The 25668-nt window shown below is 49.9% G+C and overlaps 1 gene segment (V, D, J or C); it reads left to right on the plus strand.

Annotated features, from left to right (window-relative positions):
* Positions 1-21860: 21860 nt before the first annotated feature.
* Positions 21861-23730, plus strand: LOC130882231 (Ig gamma-2C chain C region-like). The segment is given in 4 exon segments: positions 21861-22041; positions 22218-22508; positions 22974-23297; positions 23408-23730. Coding segments are annotated over 4 exon segments (1119 nt in total).
* Positions 23731-25668: the final 1938 nt, after the last annotated feature.

The raw sequence follows: 25668 nt of genomic DNA on the forward strand, positions 1-25668 counted from the left end.
CTTTCTTTAGGTTGGGAAAGTTTTCTTCTATAATTTTATTAAATATATTTTCTGGACCGTTGAGCTGCGCTTCTTCTCCTTCTTCTATTCCTATTATTCTTAGGTTTGGTCTTTTTATTGTGTCCCATATTTCCTGAATGTTTTGTGATGAGAATTTGTTGGCCTTGCTGTTTTCTTTGATCAGCGTGTTTATTTTCTCTATGGTATCTTCAGAATCTGAGATTCTTTCTTCTATCTCTTGTATTCTGTTGGTTATGCTTGCTTCTGTAGTCTCTATTCGTTTACCTAGATTTTCCCTGTCCAGCTGACCTTCTGTTTGTGTTTTCTTCTTTGCCTCCATTTCAGTTTTTAAGTCTTGAACTGTTTCCATTATCTGTTTGATTGTTTTTCCTTGGTTTCCTAGGGTATCATTCACTGATTTACTCAATTCTTCAAACTTTCTGTTATACTTCTCATCCATTTCTATAAGGGCATTTTTTACATGTTGTTTAAGGGCGTCAATCACTTTCATAAAGTCAATTTTATCTACTTCTTCATGATTAAGGTGTTCATGTCCACCTGTTGGGAGGTCGCTGGGTTCTGGTGGTTTCATATAGTTTTTCAGATTGTTAGGTGAATTCTTGCATTGGCGCCTGCCCATCTCTTTCTCTGAATGCTCCCCTCTGGATCTTCTTTTACCGGATCAGGTCTCCTTGCCTACTGATGTACCTTCCCAGTGATGGCTCTCTGCAGTGCTAGTCTCCTGGTGTTATAGTGATGTCTCTCCTTGGTTGGTGCAGGCGGGCCAGTGAGACAAAGGAGGTCTCGCCTGCCTACTTGCCCTGAGGGTTTGCCCCCAGCGCCAGACAGACTGAGCTGGATGGTGTTATGTGCCCAAAGAGGAAAGGGGACAGAAGGAAGAAGGGTTCTGGATGCAAGCTGGGTGGGACAAGAAGAGAGAGGCAGTATGGGGGGGTAGAGCCCCTGCAGGGAGCCCGGGGAGTATAGGGAGGGGATGAGGAACTTCAGAGTTCCCTGTCCAGGGCTGCTTCCGCCGCCACTGGTCACAAACTCACCGCCCTGCTGTCTCTCCTGGTGCCGAGATCAGATCTCCGTGCAGGTTGGGTAGTTCGTAAACAAAGCGCCTACCTTGGTTGGTGCAGGCGGGCCAGTGAGACAAAGGAGGTCTCGCCTGCCTACTTGCCCTGAGGGTTTGCCCCCAGCGCCAGACAGACTGAGCTGGATGGTGTTATGTGTCCAAAGAGGAAAGGGGACAGAAGGAAGAAGGGTTCTGGATGCAAGCTGGGTGGGACAAGAAGAGAGAGGCAGTATGGGGGGGTAGAGCCCCTGCAGGGAGCCCGGGGAGTATAGGGAGGGGATGAGGAACTTCAGAGTTCCCTGTCCAGGGCTGCTTCCGCCGCCACTGGTCACAAACTCACCGCCCTGCTGTCTCTCCTGGTGCCGAGATCAGATCTCCGTGCAGGTTGGGTAGTTCGTAAACAAAGCGCCTACCTTGGTTGGTGCAGGCCGGCCAGTGAGACAAAGGAGGTCTCGCCTGCCTACTTGCCCTGAGGGTTTGCCCCCAGCGCCAGACAGACTGAGCTGGATGGTGTTATGTGCCCAAAGAGGAAAGGGGACAGAAGGAAGAAGGGTTCTGGATGCAAGCTGGGTGGGACAAGAAGAGAGAGGCAGTATGGGGGGGTAGAGCCCCTGCAGGGAGCCCGGGGAGTATAGGGAGGGGATGAGGAACTTCAGAGTTCCCTGTCCAGGGCTGCTTCCGCCGCCACTGGTCACAAACTCACCGCCCTGCTGTCTCTCCTGGTGCCGAGATCAGATCTCCGTGCAGGTTGGGTAGTTCGTAAACAAAGCGCCTACCTTGGTTGGTGCAGGCGGGCCAGTGAGACAAAGGAGGTCTCGCCTGCCTACTTGCCCTGAGGGTTTGCCCCCAGCGCCAGACAGACTGAGCTGGATGGTGTTATGTGCCCAAAGAGGAAAGGGGACAGAAAGAAGAAGGGTTCTGGATGCAAGCTGGGTGGGACAAGAAGAGAGAGGCAGTATGGGGGGGTAGAGCCCCTGCAGGGAGCCCGGGGAGTATAGGGAGGGGGATGAGGGACTTCAGAGTTCCCTGTCCAGGGCTGCTTCCGCCGCCACTGGTCACAAACTCACCGCCCTGCTGTCTCTCCTGGTGCCGAGATCAGATCTCCGTGCAGGTTGGGTAGTTCGTAAACAAAGCGCCTACCTTGGTTGGTGCAGGCCGGCCAGTGAGACAAAGGAGGTCTCGCCTGCCTACTTGCCCTGAGGGTTTGCCCCCAGCGCCAGACAGACTGAGCTGGATGGTGTTATGTGCCCAAAGAGGAAAGGGGACAGAAGGAAGAAGGGTTCTGGATGCAAGCTGGGTGGGACAAGAAGAGAGAGGCAGTATGGGGGGGTAGAGCCCCTGCAGGGAGCCCGGGGAGTATAGGGAGGGGATGAGGAACTTCAGAGTTCCCTGTCCAGGGCTGCTTCCGCCGCCACTGGTCACAAACTCACCGCCCTGCTGTCTCTCCTGGTGCCGAGATCAGATCTCCGTGCAGGTTGGGTAGTTCGTAAACAAAGCGCCTACCTTGGTTGGTGCAGGCGGGCCAGTGAGACAAAGGAGGTCTCGCCTGCCTACTTGCCCTGAGGGTTTGCCCCCAGCGCCAGACAGACTGAGCTGGATGGTGTTATGTGCCCAAAGAGGAAAGGGGACAGAAGGAAGAAGGGTTCTGGATGCAAGCTGGGTGGGACAAGAAGAGAGAGGCAGTATGGGGGGGTAGAGCCCCTGCAGGGAGCCCGGGGAGTATAGGGAGGGGGATGAGGGACTTCAGAGTTCCCTGTCCAGGGCTGCTTCCGCCGCCACTGGTCACAAACTCACCGCCCTGCTGTCTCTCCTGGTGCCGAGATCAGATCTCCGTGCAGGTTGGGTAGTTCGTAAACAAAGCGCCTACCTTGGTTGGTGCAGGCGGGCCAGTGAGACAAAGGAGGTCTCGCCTGCCTACTTGCCCTGAGGGTTTGCCCCCAGCGCCAGACAGACTGAGCTGGATGGTGTTATGTGCCCAAAGAGGAAAGGGGACAGAAAGAAGAAGGGTTCTGGATGCAAGCTGGGTGGGACAAGAAGAGAGAGGCAGTATGGGGGGGTAGAGCCCCTGCAGGGAGCCCGGGGAGTATAGGGAGGGGGATGAGGGACTTCAGAGTTCCCTGTCCAGGGCTGCTTCCGCCGCCACTGGTCACAAACTCACCGCCCTGCTGTCTCTCCTGGTGCCGAGATCAGATCTCCGTGCAGGTTGGGTAGTTCGTAAACAAAGCGCCTACCTTGGTTGGTGCAGGCCGGCCAGTGAGACAAAGGAGGTCTCGCCTGCCTACTTGCCCTGAGGGTTTGCCCCCAGCGCCAGACAGACTGAGCTGGATGGTGTTATGTGCCCAAAGAGGAAAGGGGACAGAAGGAAGAAGGGTTCTGGATGCAAGCTGGGTGGGACAAGAAGAGAGAGGCAGTATGGGGGGGTAGAGCCCCTGCAGGGAGCCCGGGGAGTATAGGGAGGGGATGAGGAACTTCAGAGTTCCCTGTCCAGGGCTGCTTCCGCCGCCACTGGTCACAAACTCACCGCCCTGCTGTCTCTCCTGGTGCCGAGATCAGATCTCCGTGCAGGTTGGGTAGTTCGTAAACAAAGCGCCTACCTTGGTTGGTGCAGGCGGGCCAGTGAGACAAAGGAGGTCTCGCCTGCCTACTTGCCCTGAGGGTTTGCCCCCAGCGCCAGACAGACTGAGCTGGATGGTGTTATGTGCCCAAAGAGGAAAGGGGACAGAAGGAAGAAGGGTTCTGGATGCAAGCTGGGTGGGACAAGAAGAGAGAGGCAGTATGGGGGGGTAGAGCCCCTGCAGGGAGCCCGGGGAGTATAGGGAGGGGGATGAGGGACTTCAGAGTTCCCTGTCCAGGGCTGCTTCCGCCGCCACTGGTCACAAACTCACCGCCCTGCTGTCTCTCCTGGTGCCGAGATCAGATCTCCGTGCAGGTTGGGTAGTTCGTAAACAAAGCGCCTACCTTGGTTGGTGCAGGCGGGCCAGTGAGACAAAGGAGGTCTCGCCTGCCTACTTGCCCTGAGGGTTTGCCCCCAGCGCCAGACAGACTGAGCTGGATGGTGTTATGTGTCCAAAGAGGAAAGGGGACAGAAGGAAGAAGGGTTCTGGATGCAAGCTGGGTGGGACAAGAAGAGAGAGGCAGTATGGGGGGGTAGAGCCCCTGCAGGGAGCCCGGGGAGTATAGGGAGGGGATGAGGAACTTCAGAGTTCCCTGTCCAGGGCTGCTTCCGCCGCCACTGGTCACAAACTCACCGCCCTGCTGTCTCTCCTGGTGCCCAGGTTTGGTCTTTTTATTGTGTCCCAGATTTCCTGAATGTTTTGTGTTGAGAATTTGTTGGTTATGTTGTTTTCTTTGATCAGAGTGTTTATTTTCTCTATGGTATCTTCAGTGTCTGAGATTCTTTCTTCTATCTCTTGTAATCTGTTGGTGGTACTTGTCTCTGTAGTTCCTGTTCGTTTATCCAAATTTTCCATCTCCATCCTTCCCTCGGTTTGTGTTTTCTTTATTACTTCCACTTCATTCTTCAAGTCTTGAACCGTTTCCCTTACCTGTTTGATTACTTTTTTTTTTTGTTTCTCTTGGTTTTCTTGGGTATCTTTGAGTGATTTATTCATTTCCTCTACCTTTTTGTTTGTAATCTCTATTGATTATGGCAGTTTTTCACCTCCTGTTTAAGGTCCTCTATTATTTTCCTATAATTCACTTTTGAGTCGAATTCTTCTAATTCTTCTGGATTAGGGTGTACACTTCTTATTTCGGGATTCCTGGATTCTGGTGGTGTCACGTTGCCTTTCAAGTTGTTGGGGGAATTCTTGCATTGGCGCCTGCCCATCTCTTCCTTCAAATGGAGCCAGGAGAGGCCTGGTGTCTTGGTCCAGTCTTTGCTGTGACTAACTCTCTGGGTGTATCTCCTCAGTGTAGGGGCAGGAACCGTTCCCTACCAGATGAACTCCTCAACACCAAAACAGGGATGCCTGGTATTCCAATGACCCGCGGAAAGAAGGGCAAATGCAGGGGGTAGGGCGGGGTCGAGTAGAACACAGGCGACACTGCAGTACAAGCTGGAGGTGCCTGCGCTCCCTTTCAGGGGTTGCTGAGGCCTGCCCGCTAGGCAGGCACTCACTGCTCTGGTTGGGTAGCCTTAGTGTAGGGGGGTGTGTGCTCTCTACCGGGACAGTCTGCCCCAGGATAGCACACACTCACCAGTCCAGATGGAACTTCTCAGCACCTACACAGGGACTCCTGGTAGCCCCAATGAGCCAGGGACCAAGGGAAGTAGGGCGCAGGCAGAGCTGCAGCAGGAGCTGGGGGAGGGGCATTTGTGCTCTCTACCGAGACAGTCCGCCCCAGGATAGCACACACTCACCCGTCCAGGTGGAACTTCTCAGCACCTACACAGGGACTCCTGGTAGCCCCAATGAGCCAGGGACCAAGGGAAGTAGGGCGCAGGCAGAGCTGCAGCAACCATGAGTCCAAATTCTTGTATCTAACTTACTTTCTATCATAACTTGTTTTCTGCATTTGATTAATCAAGGAAAATTATAACTATCTAGTATTCAAATCCCTCAGATATCTGAGAAGGAAATAATATTAACTGAGTAAGCAGGAGTGTGAGAAAATGACTTCCAAAAAATGTGAGATGTTACAGAAACAATTGGCTTCCTAGGCAGTCACCCAAAGTTCCTCTGAAACATTGGGGCATCTACCCTTGGTCTATAGACCTAGAATATCTGACAGAATTTCTGGGAAGCAGGGTTTTTGAAGAACTGTCCCACCTTGTCTGGGCAAGGTTTGGCAGTCACTCTCTTTTGTGTCCTGCTTGTCCCATTAAGACAGCACACTGTCAGCAGTTGAGGGAAGGGCACTTTCTTACCCAGTGGCTTACTTTTTCCACAAAGAAAGCAAATTCTGTGTGGAGTTTCTTTGATACCCATTATCTTCTCTGAAGTAGATTGGTGCTGCCAGGAGCAGACATGTCTCATTGTCATTAATAAAAAAGAAAAAAAACCTATGCTATTAAAACCTATTAAATGCCATATTCTGTAGACTCTGAAGTGTTTGAAGATGACCTGTCTGTTAAAATATATCTGTCTGACCTTGAAAACATACCTAATGTAACTAAAAGTTCAATTATAATAGGTGATTAACAACTAACTTGCATTTTTATTATCCTAAACAATTGGTAATAATATTTTTCAAGGACTAGAAATTTGTGGTACATTGTTAAATAAGTTACATAGGCACAATACCTTGAACGAGAGTAAAAATGTATGCACAGTATGTTCTAACAAAATTAATCTCAAATTTATATTGATACACAAAATTTGTATACAATATATGAAAGTCCAATATAATGTAAAACATTTAAAACTCGTTGCTTTTTAAAAGTAGATTTAATAATATACTTTTTATCTTATTGTATATATTCTCCCATTTTCATTTCAGAGTATATTTAATAATCTACCTTTTTATCCTATCATATCCATAGCCCCCTTTTTTATTTTTAAAACAAAAACTTTGCTTTGTTTAGCTTTTAACCTGACTATTATCAATAATAACTTATAACTATCCCCCCAAACAATAACAAATAAACATAATCCATTGAATGACCAAAACTACCCATCCTACCTCTTGGGAATGTGGGTGTTGTATTCTTAAATTTACTTCCTGCTGTCTGGGGGCAATATTATCTTTCAGGGATCCTAAAAAGAAAATTTGGGTTAATTATGAAGTCCTGGGAGAGGTAGCTATATCAGTTTTTGTCCAGTCTATGCATAATGGGAAATTGCAGGGCTTGTCTCAAATCCTGACTTATGTAGTCTGTGAGGCTGGATCATCTCAACAAGCCACCTTGAAATTATTCTGAGCATTTTGTCATCCAAAGCCGATCCTTAGGTGGTGTTTTTCAGCTTAGTGGTGTTATCATAGTCCTGGAGGAGTCATCACTGTGGAGTTGTCCAGATGTAATGTATGAAAGAAGAATAAATGTAGAAAAAAAATGAAACTTGGTAAGGAGATAAATAAATAAATGTCTCTTGTTCTAAATTCTCAGGGCTATGCTTAGGTCCCAAATACCTGAGTGCAGTCCCACCAGTCTGGAATAAAGACTTTTAGTAGACTATAATTATGTCTGGTGTTCATCTCTGGTGGGATGCCGTGTAACAAGGTGAAGATCTGCTGTTAACCTACCTGATTCCTGCTTCCCTAGCTGGAGAGCTCATGTTTAAAACGTTTCCATTATATTAGTGTTCCATACAACTCCTCAGATGGTCCTTAGTTTAGCCCATATTCTGTTCCTTACTCTCCTCTTCCCTCCCCTTTCCTATTTGGTTCTTCTTTTCCAGTCTCACTAAGCCCCTTCCATCTATGGTTTATCTATTCTATTTCCCCTTCCTAGAAAGATCCTTCCCTCCCCCAAGTCCCTTACCTCTGTGATTATATGATTTGTAGCCTGCTCATGAAGGCTTAACAGCTAACACCCACATTTAAGCAAATGTTATCTTTTTCCATCTGGGTTACCTCACTCGAGATATTTTTCTAGTTTCATCTATTTATCTGAATATTTCATAATTTCATTTTTAACAGCTGAATAATATTCCATCGTATAAATGTGCCACATTTCCTTGATCTACTCATCTGATGACAAACATCTAGACTCTTTCCAGTTTGTGACTATCATGAATAGAGCAGCAATTAACATGATTGATCAAGTGTCTCTGTAGTTGATGTGGGAGATTTTATAGACATGACACAGAGGGCGGGGACACAGTAGGAACCAGTGTGGGAGATAGCATGGATTCGGTTTGACAATGGTAAATGATTAGAGTGAGGAACATTCTGGGAAAGCTTGGGGGTACAGTAGGAAAAGTATGGGGACAGAGTGTGAAAAAGACAAACAATAATTTGTGGGCAGCACTGAAACAAGATGGAGACAGCATGGACAAGCAGGTTCACACTGTAGTGGTGGCATGATAGACCAGGGGCAGCAAATACATTGGGACAAGGTGAGGATGGTGTGATACGAAGAGGGTCACAGCTCGGGGAAGCTACCAAGGCGGTATAGGGAACACAAGAAACGTAAGAGGACACTACAGGGGCAATATAGTAACATCACAGCAACAGTGGGGGAACAGTGCCGACCTTGAAGAGTGTGGCAGTGGCACTGTAGCACACGCTGAGCAGGAGGAGGGTGATGAGGATGGTGATGGTCGTCCAGAGCCCGTCCAGCTCCCTGTCCAGGGCCTCAGCACAGTTGTCGCCCAGTTCTGGACAGAGAGGGGCAATGGGTGTTTTTTTCCAACAAGGGAAAACTGGAGGCAATTTCCTGCGTGGAAGGTGGGGCATCAGAGAGGCACAAAAGAAAGGACAAGCTAAGCTCGGCTGGTGGACCTGTCCTAGGGCCAGCTCTGTTTTCTGCCTTCTCTGGGCTAACAACCCTTTCCCTAACTTCTCTTGCTTAGTCCTTGGGTTCAATAGAAACACTGAACTGATGATGTGACCTAGATTATCCAGGAGTCCTCCCCGTATGTCTTATCCCTCAGTTCTGGCTCTGTTTGGCCTAGGTGAGGGCCTAAAGCCAAGCAGGAAGTGGATCTACAGCCTACCTGACCCTCTGCCTACCCCTTGGCAACCAAGTTCAGAGGGCCGCAGTGATGACAGAGTTTGGGCCTGGTGATGCCTTGACTTCAGTAAAGGCCCATATAAGGAAGGAGGCCTGTCATCTGTGTAAGGTAGAAGGACAGGCCTTCAGGGACATATTTGTCCTCAGAGACTTTGTGTATAGAGATGGGTGAAGGTACCCTCAGAAGATGATAACTATGTCTGACTATGAGGCCCAAATGTGGATATTGAGGTGGCAGTTGGGGATATTGTAACACCCTACAGGGGTGGGTGTTATGTGAGGTGCCTCTGTGAAGACCTAGGCAAGAATGCCTGTGTACACCTCTGAGCACAGGTATTATACAGACTGAGTGATATTAAGTACACTTGTTATAATGGGTCAGACTAAACACCTATGTGGATATCTGGTAAACCCTCTTCTAAGATAGCCAGAGCACTGGCCTCAATTCCTCTAGAGCACAAGAATGAGTGTCTGGTAAATAGGCAGTGTCCACACACATAGACAACCCTAGCCCATATACCAGAGATGAGGGGCTGTGCTGAATGGGTTGGGCTTAATGGTTTGTTATACAGCTAGGCTAGATGCACCCTGCAGTCACAGGGATACTGTTGGGCAAAGAAAAAGGACAAGGACAGATGGAAGAGTCAGAATTTACACATTCCTTTTGTTCCTTTCCTTAGGAGATTACGTGGGGGGAGGTCCTTGTTCAGCCTTAGCACTTCAGCTGGCTATAGGCAGAGCATGGGAGAAAGCCCCTTTGGACCAAACCTCTCCCTCTATTGAGGGATGACCTCAGGCCAGGCCAGATGTACACAAATGCTCTGAGTCTGATGATATGGACTTGGACACTAACTAGACTCCCACAGCCATTGGCCTAGGCACATAGGTGTAACATTACCACAGAAAGAACCAAGACACTTTCACTGGGTCCCAGGGCAGTGCTGGGTGATTTATTCATGTGGAGGAAAGAAATACACAGGAATTAGTAACCCTAGGTGTAACATGGAGGGCCTGCTTGTTGGGGTTTCTGTTCCACCCAATACCCCACAGCCAGCAAGCCCCAAAGAAAATCACACAAAGATCTCCATAAATTATAAAACTGATTGGCCCATTAGCTCAGGCTTCTTGTTAACTCTTGTAGTTTATATTAACCCATTGTTCTTATCTATGTTAGCAACATGGCTTGGTACCTTTCTCAGCCAGGTAGATTACATCTTACTTCTTCCGTGGTCTGGGCAGGACTGGGAGGAATGGGCTTCCTCCTTCCCAGAATTCTCCTGTTCTCATCACCCTGCCTCTACTTCCTGCCTGGTTGACCTGCCTATACTTCCTGCCTGGCCAATCAGTGTTTATTTAAAACATGATTGACAGAATACAGACAATTCTCCCTCACCACCTAGGAATTGGAGGATTTACTAAGTGTTGCACTCATTAGTTCACTGTCTGGGAGAGAGTCTTCTACGTGTGGTGGTTGTGCATGATCTCGTGTACTACAGAGCAAGTAAAAACATTTCCCTCCTGCCTCCTGCTCTTGTCCACAGTAAGGTTTCTGTAGAGGAAGAAGGACCCATCAGAGTCCATGAGCAGTGGGATGTTCCTGTAGTTCTGCTCTGGTTTCCATGGCTATGTTACTGCATATCAATGTCTCTGAGATGAAAATCCACTATCATGAAGGTGAAAATGACTTTGATCTTGGTCATGTGTTCCTTGGGTGGAGGCATGGTGTGTTCCTGAAGCATCCGAGCCTTTCCTGTGAGGAGAGAAGTCAGAAGTCATTGCCAAAGTAAAAAGCTTTGCCAACCTCAGTGCCCTGCCCATGCATGGCACAGCCCCCATATAGTCCACCTCCCCTAGATCCCACCTTTAACTTTAGAGAATATTTTCTCAGTGAGAACTGGAAAGGGTCCACTGTTGATCTTGAACTTGAATTCCTTACCTCTCAGCCAGTCTTGGCACAGGATAAGGAGGGTGCTGACCACATGGAAGGTGTTGTTATATTGCTCTTCCCAGACCTGTATCTGAGCCATGTGCACATCATAAACCAGCAGAACTGGCTACCACTATACATGTAATCTTAAGGGTCAGGGAGATCAAGAATGTGTTCTTGGACTTTTGGGGGAATGATGAAGATAAATGCCCTCCCCTTAGTTCAAGAGTTGGTGAGGAGAGATGGATATGGGTCAGGACTTAGGCCACTCCCAAGCATGGGGGTACTCTTCTTCATCCTGAATCTGGGCAGCAAGGTTAAGTGATTCATCTGGACACATGGGATACTTGAAGAGCCTGGCTTCAGAAACTCAGATATGGTCTAATGAAGAGTGAGCATTAATGAGGTCTATAAGAAAGAAGACAGCAAGAGGAACTTACCCCGGTTTGAGTTCAGGTCAACCTGAACACACTAAATAATTTGATCATTTATAAGGTGACTATTAATTGGCATGTCTTACTTATCTTTAACAGTTTACAATTATAAGTTTTTATAAGATTAAGAGTTTAAAGCTTTATCTCTGTTAAATTTGTGCCTTAAAAATAATAATTTCTGAATTGAAGCTTCTTTTAGTGTCAAAATAAAACTTTTAACTCATAAACACAGATCAAAGAGACTGGGAAAATTCCTGATCCTTTTATAATAAACCATTACAGAATATAACAATTTTTATATGACTTAGTTTATTAAGATAGCTTAAGTTTAACAAAGTTAGCAAAGACAAAGAGGCTAGACATATGTCCTTAAGCATGAGTAGGCCTTATGTAAGGAGAAACATTCTCTGAGCCAGTCATTCTCAACCTTCCTAATGCTGTGACCCTTCAACACAGTTCCCCATGTTGTGGTAACCTTACAACCATAACGTCATTCTCGTTGCTGTTTCACAACTGCAGTTTTGCCACTGATATGAACTGCAATACAAGCATCCAACATGCAGGTGGTCCTAGGCTACCCCTCAACCCCCAAAGGGTCATGAGCCATAAGTTGAGATGCTGCTCCAAGCCCTTTGCCATATTGCTTAGGTCATTGTCTTGCTACATCATAAGAGAGAAACATCCCAGTTTCTAGTGTTTAGTGTTTGATGTTCATACTGTGGCCTGAATTTCTAAACTTTTATTTCTAAATTCATATATTAATAATGTAAAACATTTTATAAACCTAAAAAGTCCCATAGCCTTATGAATTTAAATAACTTAAAGCTGTTCCTTAAAAACGTTCAGTTTTTGCATGTCAGCATGTGACAAAGATCCATTCCTTTTGCCATTCACAAAGCTCAAGTCCGAATGGATCAAAGACCTCAACATAAATCCAGCCACACTGAACTTCATAGATGTGAAGGTGGGAAGTAGCCTTCAATGCATGGGCACAGGAGACCACTTCCTAAATATAATGCCAGTAGCACAGATACTGAGAATAACAATAAATAAATGGAACCTCCTGAAACTGACAAGCTTCTAAAAGGCAAAGGATACAGTCAATAAGACAAAACAGCAGCTATCTGAATAGGAAAAAGATCTTCACCAAACTCATGTCAGACAGAGAAATTATCTCCAAAATACGTAAAGAGCTCAAGAAACTAGACATAAAAAAAAAGAAACTAGACATCAAAATACCAAATTAAATTGGGGTACCAATTAAAATGGGGTACAGCTCTAAACAGAGATTTCTCAACAAAAGAATTTCAAATGGCCAAAAGACTCTTAAGGAATTGTTCAACTTAGCCTTCAGGGAAATGCATATCAAAACAACTCTGAGATACCATCTTACACCTGTCAGGATGACTAAGATCAGAAACACCAACGATAGCTTACGTTGGAGAGGATGTGAAGTAAGGGGAACACTTATCCATTGCTGGTGGGAATGCAAATTTGTACAGTCACTTTGGAAATCAGTGTGGCAGAAAATTTTCTCAGAAAATTGGGAATCAATATACCTCAAGATACAGCAATACCACCCTTGGGCATATACTCAAAGGACACACATTCATACCAAAAGGACATTTGCTCAACTATGCTCACAGTAGCATTATTTGTAATAACCAGAACCTGAAAACAACCTAGATGTCCCTCAACCGAAGAATGAATACAGAAAATGTGGCACATTTACACAATGGAGTGCTACTCAGAGGTTAAATACAATGACAGTGTGCCTGATCTAATGGGAGCTCACCAAATCCAGGTGGACCAGAACTGAACAAGCATGTGATCAAACCCAACTCTTTGAATGTGGCTGCCAATGAGGGCAGACTGAGAAGCCATCAATAATGGCACTGGTACCTGTTTCTACTGCATGTACTGGCTTTTTGGGACCCTAGTCTATTTGGATGCACACCTTCCTAGGCCTGGATGGAGTGGGGAGGGCCTTGAACTTCCCACAGGGCAGGGTACCCTGCCCTCTCTTAAGGAGGGAGAGGAAGGGAGGAGGGGGAGTGGGGGAGTGGAAGGGGAATGGGAGGAGGGGAAGAAGTGTAAATTTTTGAATGGAAAAATAATAAAAAAGAAAAAGAAATTTGCATGCAAATAGATGGAATCAGAAAAAAACATCCTGAGTGAGATAACCCAGACCCAGAAAGACAGACATGGTATGTACTCACTCATAAGTGGATATTAGATATAAAGCAAAGGACAACCAACCTACAGTCCACAACCCCAGAGAAACTAAGAAACAAGAAGGACTTTAAGAAAGACAAACATGGATCCCTTGGGAAGGGGAAATAGACAATATCTCCTGAGTAAAGAATTGGGGCAGGGCAAGGATGGAAGAAGGGGAAAGGGGAGAAGGGGAGGCGGGAGCAGAACATGAGGGATGGGGATGGCCTAGTTGGGAGAAGGACAGAGAGGGAGAGCAAGGAAAGAGATATCATGATAGAGGGATCCGTTATGGGGTTAGCAAGAAACTTGGAACTAGGAAAATTCCAGGGAATCTACAAGGATGACCCCGGCTAAGACCCTAAGTGGAGAGGGTGCCCGAACTGGCCTTCCCCTGAAATCAGATTGATGACTACCTTAACTGTCATCATAGAACCTTCATCCAGGAAATGATGGAAGCAGATGCAGAGATCCACAGCTAAGCTCTGGGTCAAACTTCCGAAGTCCAGACAAAGAGAAGGAGGAGTGATAATAAGAGCAAAGGGCTCAAGGCCATGATGCAGAAACCCACAAAAACAGCTGACCCAAGCTAGTGGGAGCTCACTGACTCTGGACTGACAGCTAGGGAGCCTGCATAGGACTGAACTAGGCCCTCTGAATGTGGGGGACAGTTGTGTGGCTTGGGCAGTTTGTGGGACCACTGGCAGTAGGACCAGTATTTATGGTACATGAACTGGCTGGAGCCCGTTCCCTTGGGCTCCTTGCTCAGCCTAGATACGGGGGCGGGGGGTGTCCTGGTTCTGCCTCAATGCGTGTGGCAGACTTTGTTGACTCCCCATGGGAGACCTCACTCTTTCTGAGAATGGATGGGTGTGGGTTGCATGGATGGTGCAGGGAGCGGGAGGAGAGGAGGGAGAGGGAACTGGGATGGGTATGTAAAATAAAAAGAGATTGTTTTTTAAAAATAAAATAAAAGATGTAAGTTCTCAGCTACTGCTTCAGCTTCCTGCCTCCCTATGTGCTGCCATGTTCTCTGCCATAATGGTCATGAACTCTAACCCTCTGAAAGTGTCAACCCGAAATAAATGTTTTATGTTACATTTGTCATCATGTCTTATCACGGCAATGGAAAAGTAACTAAGACAGTATCCGGCCTGATTGGTGGCACCTGTTCTCAGAACCCACAGGCTCTTCACAAACTCATATCCATCTGGAGTTGGCTCTAAGCTAAGGAGAGTAAACAAATCCCACTCCTAGACTCTTGACTCTGATTCCAAAGAGGAATCACAATGCCCAGGGGACCTCAGCCTGTCTGCTACTTTAATTCCTAAATTTGACCTTAGCCCTCATTGAATCTTCCTCCTTAATTCCTGAGGAATCAAGCACACCTGTCATGCACCTTCCCAGGACGGGCAGCCCTGGCCTGGCCTGGCCTGGCCTGACTTGCCCTCTGCAGGGTATTTTTCCTAAGGGGAACCTAATGAGCTCAGCTCTTTAGTAGAAGTCTCCCTACTGCCTCTTTTCTTACCCCTGACCCCACACTGATCCCTGCTTTCTCCTACCTGGTGCCAGTGTCTCACACCCAGGGAAGTCTCTCTTTCTAGGAATCCTGGGCCCTCAAATTAGAGCGTACCAGCACTTCAGTCCCAGGACCGTGCCAGCCCACTTCCTCTCCCTAACCTGTACCTTGCCTTCTGACACATGCCTCTTGGGTTCTACCTAAGTAAGCATCCCTTCCTCTTCTCCTTGGAGTCCACTGTCCCATGCACCCCACACTGCTGTAGCAGGTTTATTCCTCCTGATTCATGTCTCAATGAGGTCTCTGCTCTCTGATCAGCAGTTCATATCATTCCTTTGCAAAAGCCATTCCCAGGGACTTTACCTGCCTAGGTTCCCTTGAAGTTTAGCCAAAGGTCCCTCTTGGTCACCAGCACGGGGTTTTTTGTAACCATGCCATCCTGCGTGTGAGCACAGGTCTCTAACTCCTTCTATGCATCATCTGGTTTACATTGTGTGCTCTACCCACCCATCATTAGCCCCTTCTCTTCCCTAACACAGATTGGTTTGGGTTCCCCTAAGAAAGCACTGTCTGGGGAGAAGGACAGGAAGACATTGCCACCATGTTTGGGCTTCAATCTGAATAAGAAGCCTCCCTCTCCAGGGAAGTAATGAGGGAAGTGATGAAGGCAGAGTTAACAATATCAGCCAGCCCAGGAACCCAAGGAGTCTGTGAACACAGAGCAGCAGGTAATGGCCAGGCTTCCTGCTTTCTCCCCTGGGTCTCAAGGGTACTACTTCATCCACCCCCACCCATCCTCGTGAAGCAACCTCAGCCAGATCTGCACTCTGCTCACCCCCTGACAAGAAACCCCTAAAGAAAGGGGAACTTCAGGTAGCACCTTGTGCCACCCAGTTTCAATCCTGTTCTTAGTCTGTACAGAGACGGCTGTGAGGTGGCATTTTTACCTTTGTGACAACTGGGTTCAACTCCAAGGAGGACAGAACCCAGAGTTGGGCTTCTGGAAGCCATGGGACAAAACAAGAAAAGAGGGAATCATCTTCCTATTTCCCTCACATCAGTGACATCAACAGGAAAAGGATGATGCAAATGGAGAGGACCATGAGACTTGGGCCAGCAGAGGATGTCTCCAGAACTGACCAACCAATAAGCCATGGAGGAGTGGAAAGAGGTTGAGATGCCAGACGCTATGGAGGATATTCATGGGCTGCACAGGTAAGACGACAACCTGAAGAGTGTTTACCAGACAGGGTCCAGGGATCCCATGGGCTGGAGCACAGGCCCCCAGACCTGAAACACACACACACAACAACAACAACCAGAGTTGGCCTCAAGTAGATGATGGGATGGATACATCAGCAGACCTATGAGATGAACTTGGTCTGTCCAGAAGCTGGTAGTACCAAATCAGCTGAGTCAACAGAGCGTGGGAGCCAGAGAAACAAGTTCTCTGCAGCAGAAACCTACAAGGCTGACAATGGTGAGTTGATAGGGGAAAGAAGGCATGGAGGAATCCAAAACTCATCCAAGAGGGATTCTAAGCCTACCGGGGAATCCAGAAAAGACAGTGGACTCTCCAGGGTTTGGGAATCAAGCTCAGCATTGAAGAGATAAGACAAGGAGTGGGGCCAAACCAGAACTGAAAGAAGTCAAGACTGGCAGGAAGAAATCTAAGGACTCCAAGAACCAGGCAGGAAGCTACAGGTGGGCTGTGGAGGGTGGGCATTTGAGAGGCCCAAGGCAGACCCAGGAGAACAGGGGAACTGGGGCATTTAAGATTTCAAGGTACCAGGCTGGACAGCTGTAGGAGGGCTAGAGCAGGTGGAAGCCTAGGGGGGCTGACTGAACAGTTGCATGGGAGCTGGGGTAGCTGGGAATATGGCGAGAAAGGCTGAGCAGCTACAGGGGAACTGGGACCAAAAAAAAAAAAAAAAGAATATGGGAATCTGACTAAAAAGCTGCAGCAGGTCTGGGGAAAGTGGGCCTGTGGGAGACCAAACTGAGGAACTAAAGGGGAACTGAGATAGATGAGAGTGTGGATTACCAGTGTGAGACCTGCAGGAAAGTTAGGCAGGTGGGAGTGTGGGGGTCCAACCTGAGAAGCTAGAGGGAAGCTGAAGCAGGAGGGAGCATGGAGAACCAGACTGAACACCTCTGGATCCCAGGGAGGTAGGGATTCTGGAGAGTCACAGAAGCCTTGAAAGCTCAGGAAGCAAGACAACACCTGGAGCAGAGGTGATGTAAAGTGTAGGCTGAGCAGATCTGGGGATCTAGGGAAGATGGGAGTGTGGGGACCAGCTGAGCAGTTCTGGGGATGCTAGAAAAGGTGGGAACCAACTGAGCAGTTCTTGGGGAGCTATGAAAGGTGGGGACCAGCTGAGCAGTTCTGGGAGTGCTGGGGAAGGCAGGAACCAGTTGAGCAGTTCTGGGGGTACTAGGGAAGGTGGGGACCAGCTGAGCAGTTCTGGGGGAGCTACGGAAGGTGGGGACCAGCTGAGCAGTTCTGGGGATGTTAGGGATGGAAGGGACAAGCTGAGCAGTTCTGGGGTGCTAGGGAAGGTGGGGACCAGCTGAGCAGTTCTGGGGATGCTAGGGAAGGTGGGGACTGGCTGAGCAGTTCTGGGGGTGCTAGGGAATGTGGGGACCAGCTGAGAAGTTCTGGGCGTGCTAGGGAAGGTGGGGACCAGCTGAGCAGTTTTGGCAGTGCTAGGGAAGGTGGAGACCAGCTGAGCAGTTCTGGGGTGCTATGGAAGGTGGGGACCAGAATGAGCATCTCTGGGGGTGCTAGGGAAGGTGGGAGTTTAGGACCAGACTGAGTAGCTCTGGGGGAGCTAGGAAAAGTGGGGACCAGATGAGCAGTTTGGGGGGTGCTAGGGAAGGTGGGGACCAGCTGAGCAGTTCTGGAGGTGCTAGGGAAGGTGTGGATCAGCTGTGCAGTTTTGGGGATGCTAGGGAAGGTGGGAACCAGCTGAGCAGCTCGGGGGGTGTTAGGGAAAGTGGGGACCAGCTGAGCAGTTCTGGGGATGCTAGGGAAGGTGGGGACTGGCTGAGCAGTTCTGGGGGTGCTAGGGAATGTGGGGACCAGCTGAGAAGTTCTGGGTGTGCTAGGGAAGGTGGGGACCAGAATGAGCATCTCTGGGGATGCTAGGGAAGGTGGGGACCAGCTGAGCAGCTCTGGGGGTGCTAGGGAAGGCGGGGACCAGCTGAGCAGTTCTGGCAGTGCTAGGGAAGGTGGGGACCAGCTGAGCAGCTCTGGGGATGCTAGGGAAGGTGGGAACCAGCTGAGCAGCTCAGGGGGTGTTAGGGAAGGTGGGGACCAGCTGAGCAGTTCTGGGGGCGCTAGGGAAGGTGGGGACCAGCTGAGCAGCTCTGGGGGTACTAGGGATGCTAGGGACCAGCTGAGCAGTTCTGGAGGTGCTAGGGAAGGTATGGACCAGCTGGGCAATTCTGGGGATGCTAAGGAAGATGGGGACCAGCTGAGCAGCTCTGGGGTTCTAGGGAAGGCCAGGACCAGCTGAGCAGTTCTGGCAGTGCTAGGGAAGGTGGGGACCAGCTGAGCAGCTCTGGGGATGCTAGGGAAGGTGGGGACTGGCTGAGCAGTTCTGGGGGTGCTAGGGAATGTGGGGGCCAGCTGAGCAGTTCTGGGGGTGCTAGGGAAGGTGGGGACCACCTGAGCAGTTCTGGGGATGCTAGGGATGGTAGGGACCAGCTGAGCAGTTCTGGGGATGCTAGGGAAGGTGGGAACCAACTGAGCAGCTCTGGGAGTGCTAGGAAAGGCGGGGACCAGCTGAGCAATTTGGGGGGTACTAGGGATGGTAGGGACCAGCCGAGCAGTTCTGGAGGTGCTAGGGAAGGTGTGGATCAGCTGTGCAGTTCTGGGGATGCTAGGGATGGTGGGGACCAGAATGAGCAGCTCTGGGGGTGCTAGGGAAGGCGGGGACCAGCTGAGCAGTTCTGGCAGTGCTAGGGAAGGTGGGGACCAGCTGAGCAGCTCGGGGGGTGCTAGGGAAGGTGGGGACCAGCTGAGCAGCTCTGGGGGTGCTAGAGAAGGTGGGGACCAGATGAACAGTTCTGGAAGTGCTAGGGAAGGTGGGGACCAGCTGAGCAGTTCTGGGGGTGCTAGGGAAGGTGGGGACCAGCTGAGCAGCTCTGGGGGTACTAGGGATGCTAGGGACCAGCTGAGCAGTTCTGGAGGTGCTAGGGAAGGTATGGACCAGCTGGGCAATTCTGGGGATGCTAGGGAAGATGGGGACCAGCTGAGCAGCTCTGGGGTTCTAGGGAAGGCCAGGACCAGCTGAGCAGTTCTGGCAGTGCTAGGGAAGGTGGGGACCAGCTGAGCAGCTCGGGGGGTGTTAGGGAAGGTGGGGACCAGCTGAGCAGTTCTGGGGGCGCTAGGGAAGGTGGGGACCAGCTGAGCAGCTCTGGGGATGCTAGGGAAGGTGGGAACCAGCTGAGCAGCTCGGGGGGTGTTAGGGAAGGTGGGGACCAGATGAGCAGTTCTGGGGGTGCTAGGGAAGGTGGGGACCAACTGAGCAGCTCTGGGGGTACTAGGGATGCTAGGGACCAGCTGAGCAGTTCTGGAGGTGCTAGGGAAGGTATGGACCAACTGGGCAATTCTGGGGGTGCTAGGGAAGGTGGGGACCAGCTGAGCAGTTCTGGGGTTCTAGGGAAGGCCAGGACCAGCTGAGCAGTTCTGGCAGTGCTAGGGAAGGTGGGGACCAGCTGAGCAGTTCTGGGGGTGCTATGGAAGGTAGGAACCAGCTGAACAGTTCTGGGGGTGCTAGGGAAGGTGGGGACCAGCTGAGTAGTTCTGGTGGTGCTAGGGAAGGTGGGGGACCAGCTGAGTAGTTCTGGTGGTGCTAGGGAAGGTGGGAGTTTAGGACCAGACTGAGTAGCTCTGGGGGACCTAGGGAAAGTGGGAGTTTGGGACCAGGTTGAATTGCTACAAGGAGATGGGGACACTGAGCATTACAGGACAGAGGAGGCACATGGAAGTAATTTGGGGAACCAAGCTGAACAGTTATGGGGAGGTGGGGAAAGTGAGGGTACAGGGGTCTGGCTGAACAGCTGCAGTGGAGCTAGATCTGGTGGGTGTGTGGGATGCCAGGTTGAACAGCCACGGGTGATCTGAGGCAACTGGGAAAGTGGGGAACCTGGATGAGCTCCTCCAGGGATCCAGAGTAGGCAAGAATTCTGGAGAGTCAAGGAAGTCTCAGAAGCTCATGAATTCAAAGTAAGCATCTACGAGAGAGCTGTGGTAGGTGACGATGGAAGGCATGGGCTGGGATACTGCAGGGGGCTGATGTGGATGGGAATGTGAAGGAGCAGTCGGAGAAGCCACAGAGAAGCTGGGCTGTGAGATGGAGAGGGTCCCAGGTTATAGGACACCATACTGAGCAGCTACCAGTGAGCTGAGACCAAGTGAGGGACTGGAGACCAGGCTGAGCAATTACTACAGGACAGCTGGGAGCGGTAGGAGTTAGGGCGTCGGGCTGAGTACCTAAAAGTGACTGAAGAAGGTGGGACTGAGGTTCTGGGGCAGGTGAAGTGTGAGAAAGTGAACTCACTAGCTCTATGGAAAGCAGGCAAGTGGTTGTGTAGGGACCCAGTCTGAGTGGCCACAGTGTACTGAGGCAGGTGGTAGAGCTAGGGGACCAGATCAACCAAGGAAATCAGTAGCTCTAGCAGGGGCAGCCAGGAATTCTCCGGGCAGGGTGAAAGAGGACTGGACGGACCTTTGTAAGACGATTCAGGCAGCAGTGATAGCTGAGGGGTTGGGGATGAGGTGAGATGCAGAAATTTAAAACAGCTGAGAGGGAACCTGGTCATCTGACCTTTCCTGCTACGTCAGCTCCCCTGTTGCCGGTCTGCACCTCGTTTTGAGACATGCCCTCTGGCAAGAAGATAGTGAAAGCTGGGTTCAAATAGAGGGCCATGTGCAAGAACTAGAGAGAAGTGGAAAGGGAAGAAAAAGGAGAGAGGGAAAGTGCTCAGGACTTGCCTGAACTCACAGACAGGGGGTCAGTGTGGCTGCAGAGAGAACCAGTAGTGAGAGGCAAGAAAAACCTTGACTGAGTAGGGACCTGAGCAGGGAAAATGACCAAGGCTAACACTCTCAAAAGAGCCTTGTAGGCTGCACTTCTGGGGTCAGGAGCCCAATCTTTGTCGCTGGAGCCTAATTGGAACATAGGTCAAGAAGGTCAAGCATGCCCCAGTAGTTAGGTATCCAGAGAATTGGATGTACAGAGCGGTGGGGGTGCATTTCAGGGTCTGAGCAGTGGGTGCCAGCAGCTATGATGCAAAGAAGGATGACAGGAGTCCAGTAAGCCCTGGAGCCGAGAGAAGGAGACTAGGGCTGGGAGGAACACAAGCCTGACACCCAGTTCCCTCGTGAATGGTGCACATCCTACACTAAAGGGCCCAAGGCTTCCAGAACAAGAAAAGAGACTTCGCTGGGATATGGGAGACACTGGCACCATGTAAGGGAAGCCGGGGATGAGTGTGGGGTTAGGAGTAAGAGAAGAGGCAGTAGGGGAACTAGAGCTGAGCTCTTTAGGCCCCCGCCAGGAGGACTACCCTGCAGAGGACAAGCATGGATGCCTCCAGGGAAGTTAGTCAGGCCAGGGCTGCCCATGCAGGGAAGGCGCATGACAGCTGTGCTGGGTATGGACCTCAGGAATCAAGGAGGGAGATTCAAGGAGGGCTGAGTTCAAGCTGGAGCCCAGAGCACAAGTTTAGGAATCAAAGTAGCAGGCAGATTGAGGAAGAGTCCCCTGGGTATTGTGTCAGCATGGAATCAGAGTAAGAATCTAGGAGTGGGATTTGTTCACCCTCCTTAGATCAGAAACAACACCAGAAGGCACAGCCTACATGGCTAGGACTAGGGATCTGGTTTTGTGAAGAGCTCATGGGACCTGACACCACAACAAATACATGCATACATACACACATACACATACATACATACATACATACATACATACATACATACATACATACAATACAGACAAGGAACAAGGGAACAAGACAACAGATGCCAACATGGCAGGGCAGGCAGAACTGGGAAGGGAATGCGGGCTCCACTGAGGGAAGACTTGAACAATGTGCCCGGCTTCAAGACTCAAGTACAAGAGACTACAGAGCTGGACATAGAAAACACAACAGAGAGCTCATCCACCAGCTTTCTGAAAAATATCCTGGGGATAGAGCTGGGCTCAGTTCTACTGGTCAGGCTGATCTGGTTATCCTGGGGTAAGCAGGGTCTAAGTTGAGACAGCTGGAACAATCAAGGTGGCCATATGATGCCCATATCCCGGGTGCTAGATCCTACATGCTCTTTGCAGAAGCCTGGGGTTCTTGTAGGATCAAGGACAGAGTGCTTGGATCCAGCCATGTCTGACAAGCTCACACATCCTCCTCTCTTGCAGTCTCAACAACAGCCCCATCTGTCTATCCACTGGCTCCTGCATGTGGAGGCCCAACTGGCTCCACAGTGACCCTGGGATGCCTGGTCAAGGGCTATTTCCCTGAGCCGGCGACCGTTACCTGGAACCCTGGAACCCTGGCCAGCAGAGTGCGCACCTTCCCATCGGTCCTGCATTCTGGGTTCTACTCCCACAGCAGCTCAGTGACTGTGTCCTCCAGCATGTGGCCCAGCCAGACCGTCACCTGCAACGTCGCCCACCCAGCCAGCCGCACCAATTTGAGCAAGAGAATTGGTGAGAGGGTGACCAAGGGAGATAAAGGTTAACTGGGAGGTCAGAGTGGGGTCAACCTCGTATACAACAATCAAGCTGAACAGACGTTGGCAGGGAGGCAACACCAAGCAGGGGAACAGGGTTCCTTTGTGTCTACCTCCTGGAGGCCTCTGTTCATGTGATCTTCTGAAAAGACTGCCGATATTTCACATCATGGACGCAGGTCTCAAACTACAGACCCATATCATATCCAGGAACAGCTTGGCCTCTGCCCACACTAGGGCCGTCCTTCCCCTCCCCAGATTGGTATCTCTCACTCTGACTCTATTAATGCCTGGTCTTTTCTCTGCAGAGCCCAGAACCTCACCACGTCCCCCGTGCCCATGTAAGTCATTTAAGTCTCCTTCTTTAGTCCCATGAAATGACTGTCACAAATAGTCACACATTGGAGGCCCAGTTTTTGATCCATCCTGTTTCTCCTCATAGCTAACGTCGGTGGACCCTCTGTCTTCATCTTCCCTCCAAAGCCCAAAGAGACACTCCTGATCACCCTGATCCCCAAGGTCACATGTGTAGTGGTGGATGTGAGCGACGAAGAACCAGATGTCCAGTTCAAGTGGTTTGTGAACAATGTCGAAGTGTACACTGCTCAGACACAGCCACCTGAGGTGCTGAACAACGCTACCCTCCGTGTGGTCAGTGTCCTCCCCATCCAGCACAATGACTGGCTGAGTGGCAAGGAGTTCAAATGCAAGGTCAACAACAAAGGCCTCCCAGGCCCCACTGAGAGAATCATCACAAAATCCAAAGGTGGGACCTGTAGACAAAGAGGATGGGAGCTGTGATGGGTGTAAGAATGAACGCTTGTGTGGACAGCCCTCCACTTTGTCCTTAATTTGTTGTGCCTTCTCACTCCGCAGGGCAACCCAGGGTACCTCAAGTGTACGCCATACCTCCACCTCGAGAACAAATGTCCAAGAGGAAGGTTAGTCTGACCTGCATGGTCACAGACTTCTTCCCTGAAGCCATCAGCGTGGAGTGGGAAAGGAACGGGCAGCTGGAAGAGAACTTCAAGAACACCCCACCCATTCTGGACTCAGACGGGTCCTACTTCCTCTACAGCAAGCTCACTGTGGACACAAGCAGCTGGTTGCAAGGAGAAACTTTTACCTGTTCTGTGGTACACGAGGCTCTGCATAACCACCACACGCAGAAGAACCTCTCCCGCTCCCCCGGTAAATGAGCTCAAACACCCAGCCAGACACTCGGTCCTACAAGACACTTTTACCAGCCCTACCCCCTAATCCTGTAAATAAAGCACCCAGAGATACCCTGGGACCCTCTGAGATTATCCTGGTTCTTTACACAGCACATAGATCATGACATGCCTCAGCCACAGGTTGTGGGGTCTGACCAGGGTCCGAGGCCTAAGTTAGCATCAACGAACGAAAAGAGATCTTACACTGCCAGACCCAGAGCATGCCAGTGTGCCTGTCCTTGCCAGAGATCATCCCTCACTGGGTAGGAAGGTTGACCCAAGGGACTCTCTCCATACCCTCCCTCCATCCTCCAGCTGCTCTGTGATGGGACTGGAGACACCCCTAGAAAACATCCAAAGAAAGGAATACAAGGAGTGCACCTCATCTCAACACAAGCCCCACCCTCATCTGTCTGCCCTTCTCTTTATCATGACCCCCTACTGTGACTGAGGAGGTCTCTGTAAGCACTGCAGAAGCAAGCAGGAACATTTACAGAAAAGAAGACTCTTGCTGTCCATACATGGAGCCAGACAAACTCTGACAGACCTCAGAGATAGGAATGACCACTCCTGACTACATCCCATATGACATTCACTTACACCTGTGTTCCAGGAGGAACATCTGAGACCAGGGTCACTGAGACCTGTGTCCCTGGATGTCATCAAGGAAGTGACTATTTAAATACCCACATATAGGCTGAGACCACAGCCATTAAAACCAGTCCCCTGAACATCATACAACCCACATGGCATCTCCACCTCCAATCATACACACACACACAAGTAATATCTCACATTTGTATGTGTGATATTTGGGCCAGTGCCGATGAAATACCTCCCATGAGCACCTGAATCCTTTGCCCTAGCACACAGAAAAGTACCCTCAGACACAGTCTGACCCTCTATCCTCAAGCCCCTATTTCCATCCCACACAGTTAACACTCTCCTTAGTTCACTTCCCAAATGTGGAGCTTCTAGGAAGCTCAGGCATCACCAAACACAGGCCCTGCCCTCATTCTGGTCCTCTAGTCTTGGTCACCATGGGACAAACAGCAGATCAGACAGGCTACAGAGTCTCTACCTACAGGGGTCATAAGCCCTGATTCAATCCAGCCAGCCCAGTACTAAGTGGTGGGGTAGACAAAAAGGGTCCTTCATAGTCCAGGCCATCATCAGATCTGTTGTTTCTGGCTGGACCCAGGGTTTAAGATGGAACACTTGGAGGAACTTGGGCTGCTGGCCCAGAAAGGGCAGAAAGGGAGGGTCTGTTGGCCCAGTCCAGCTGGCTCTTTCTCCTCTACCTCCATGCAAACTCAGCTGCCACATAGGGAATCACTCCCTTGTTGGGACGAACACTGATCGCCTCCTTTTGTGCAGAGCTGGTACTGGATGAAGGTTGTCCTGAGGCCCAGGATGGGGAGCTGGATGGGCTCTGGATGACCATCAGCATCTTCATCACCCTCTTCCTGCTCAGCGTGTGCTACAGTGCCACCGTCACACTCTTCAAGGTCAGCACAGCTCCCCCAGCACCTCCACAATAGCTACACTATCCACAAACTATCTCCATGATGAGTCGTGCTGCCCCTGCCTATCCCATACTGTCTCAAGCTTTCTCCCACACTGTCATATGTCATCTTCCACAGTCATATTCTGTCCTCATACCACCCCCTCACTGTCCCTCTCTTGTTCTATGTTATACCTGCATTGTCCATGTTGTCCCTAATTTGTATTGATGCTCCTCTGTGTTATCACCTACCCTATCCATCATCTCCAATACTATCTGCACACTGTTTCTATGTCGTTCCCTACTCAACTAAACCTGGTCCTCACCAGAACCCTGTGTTATCCCCACAATTCCCCTTACTATAGCGATACACCATCTCAAAACTATAAGCAGACTGTACCCTAAAATCCCACCATTTT

The sequence above is a fragment of the Chionomys nivalis genome, chromosome 10, assembly GCF_950005125.1.
Source record: "Chionomys nivalis chromosome 10, mChiNiv1.1, whole genome shotgun sequence".
NCBI classification, from domain to species: Eukaryota; Metazoa; Chordata; class Mammalia; order Rodentia; family Cricetidae; genus Chionomys; species Chionomys nivalis.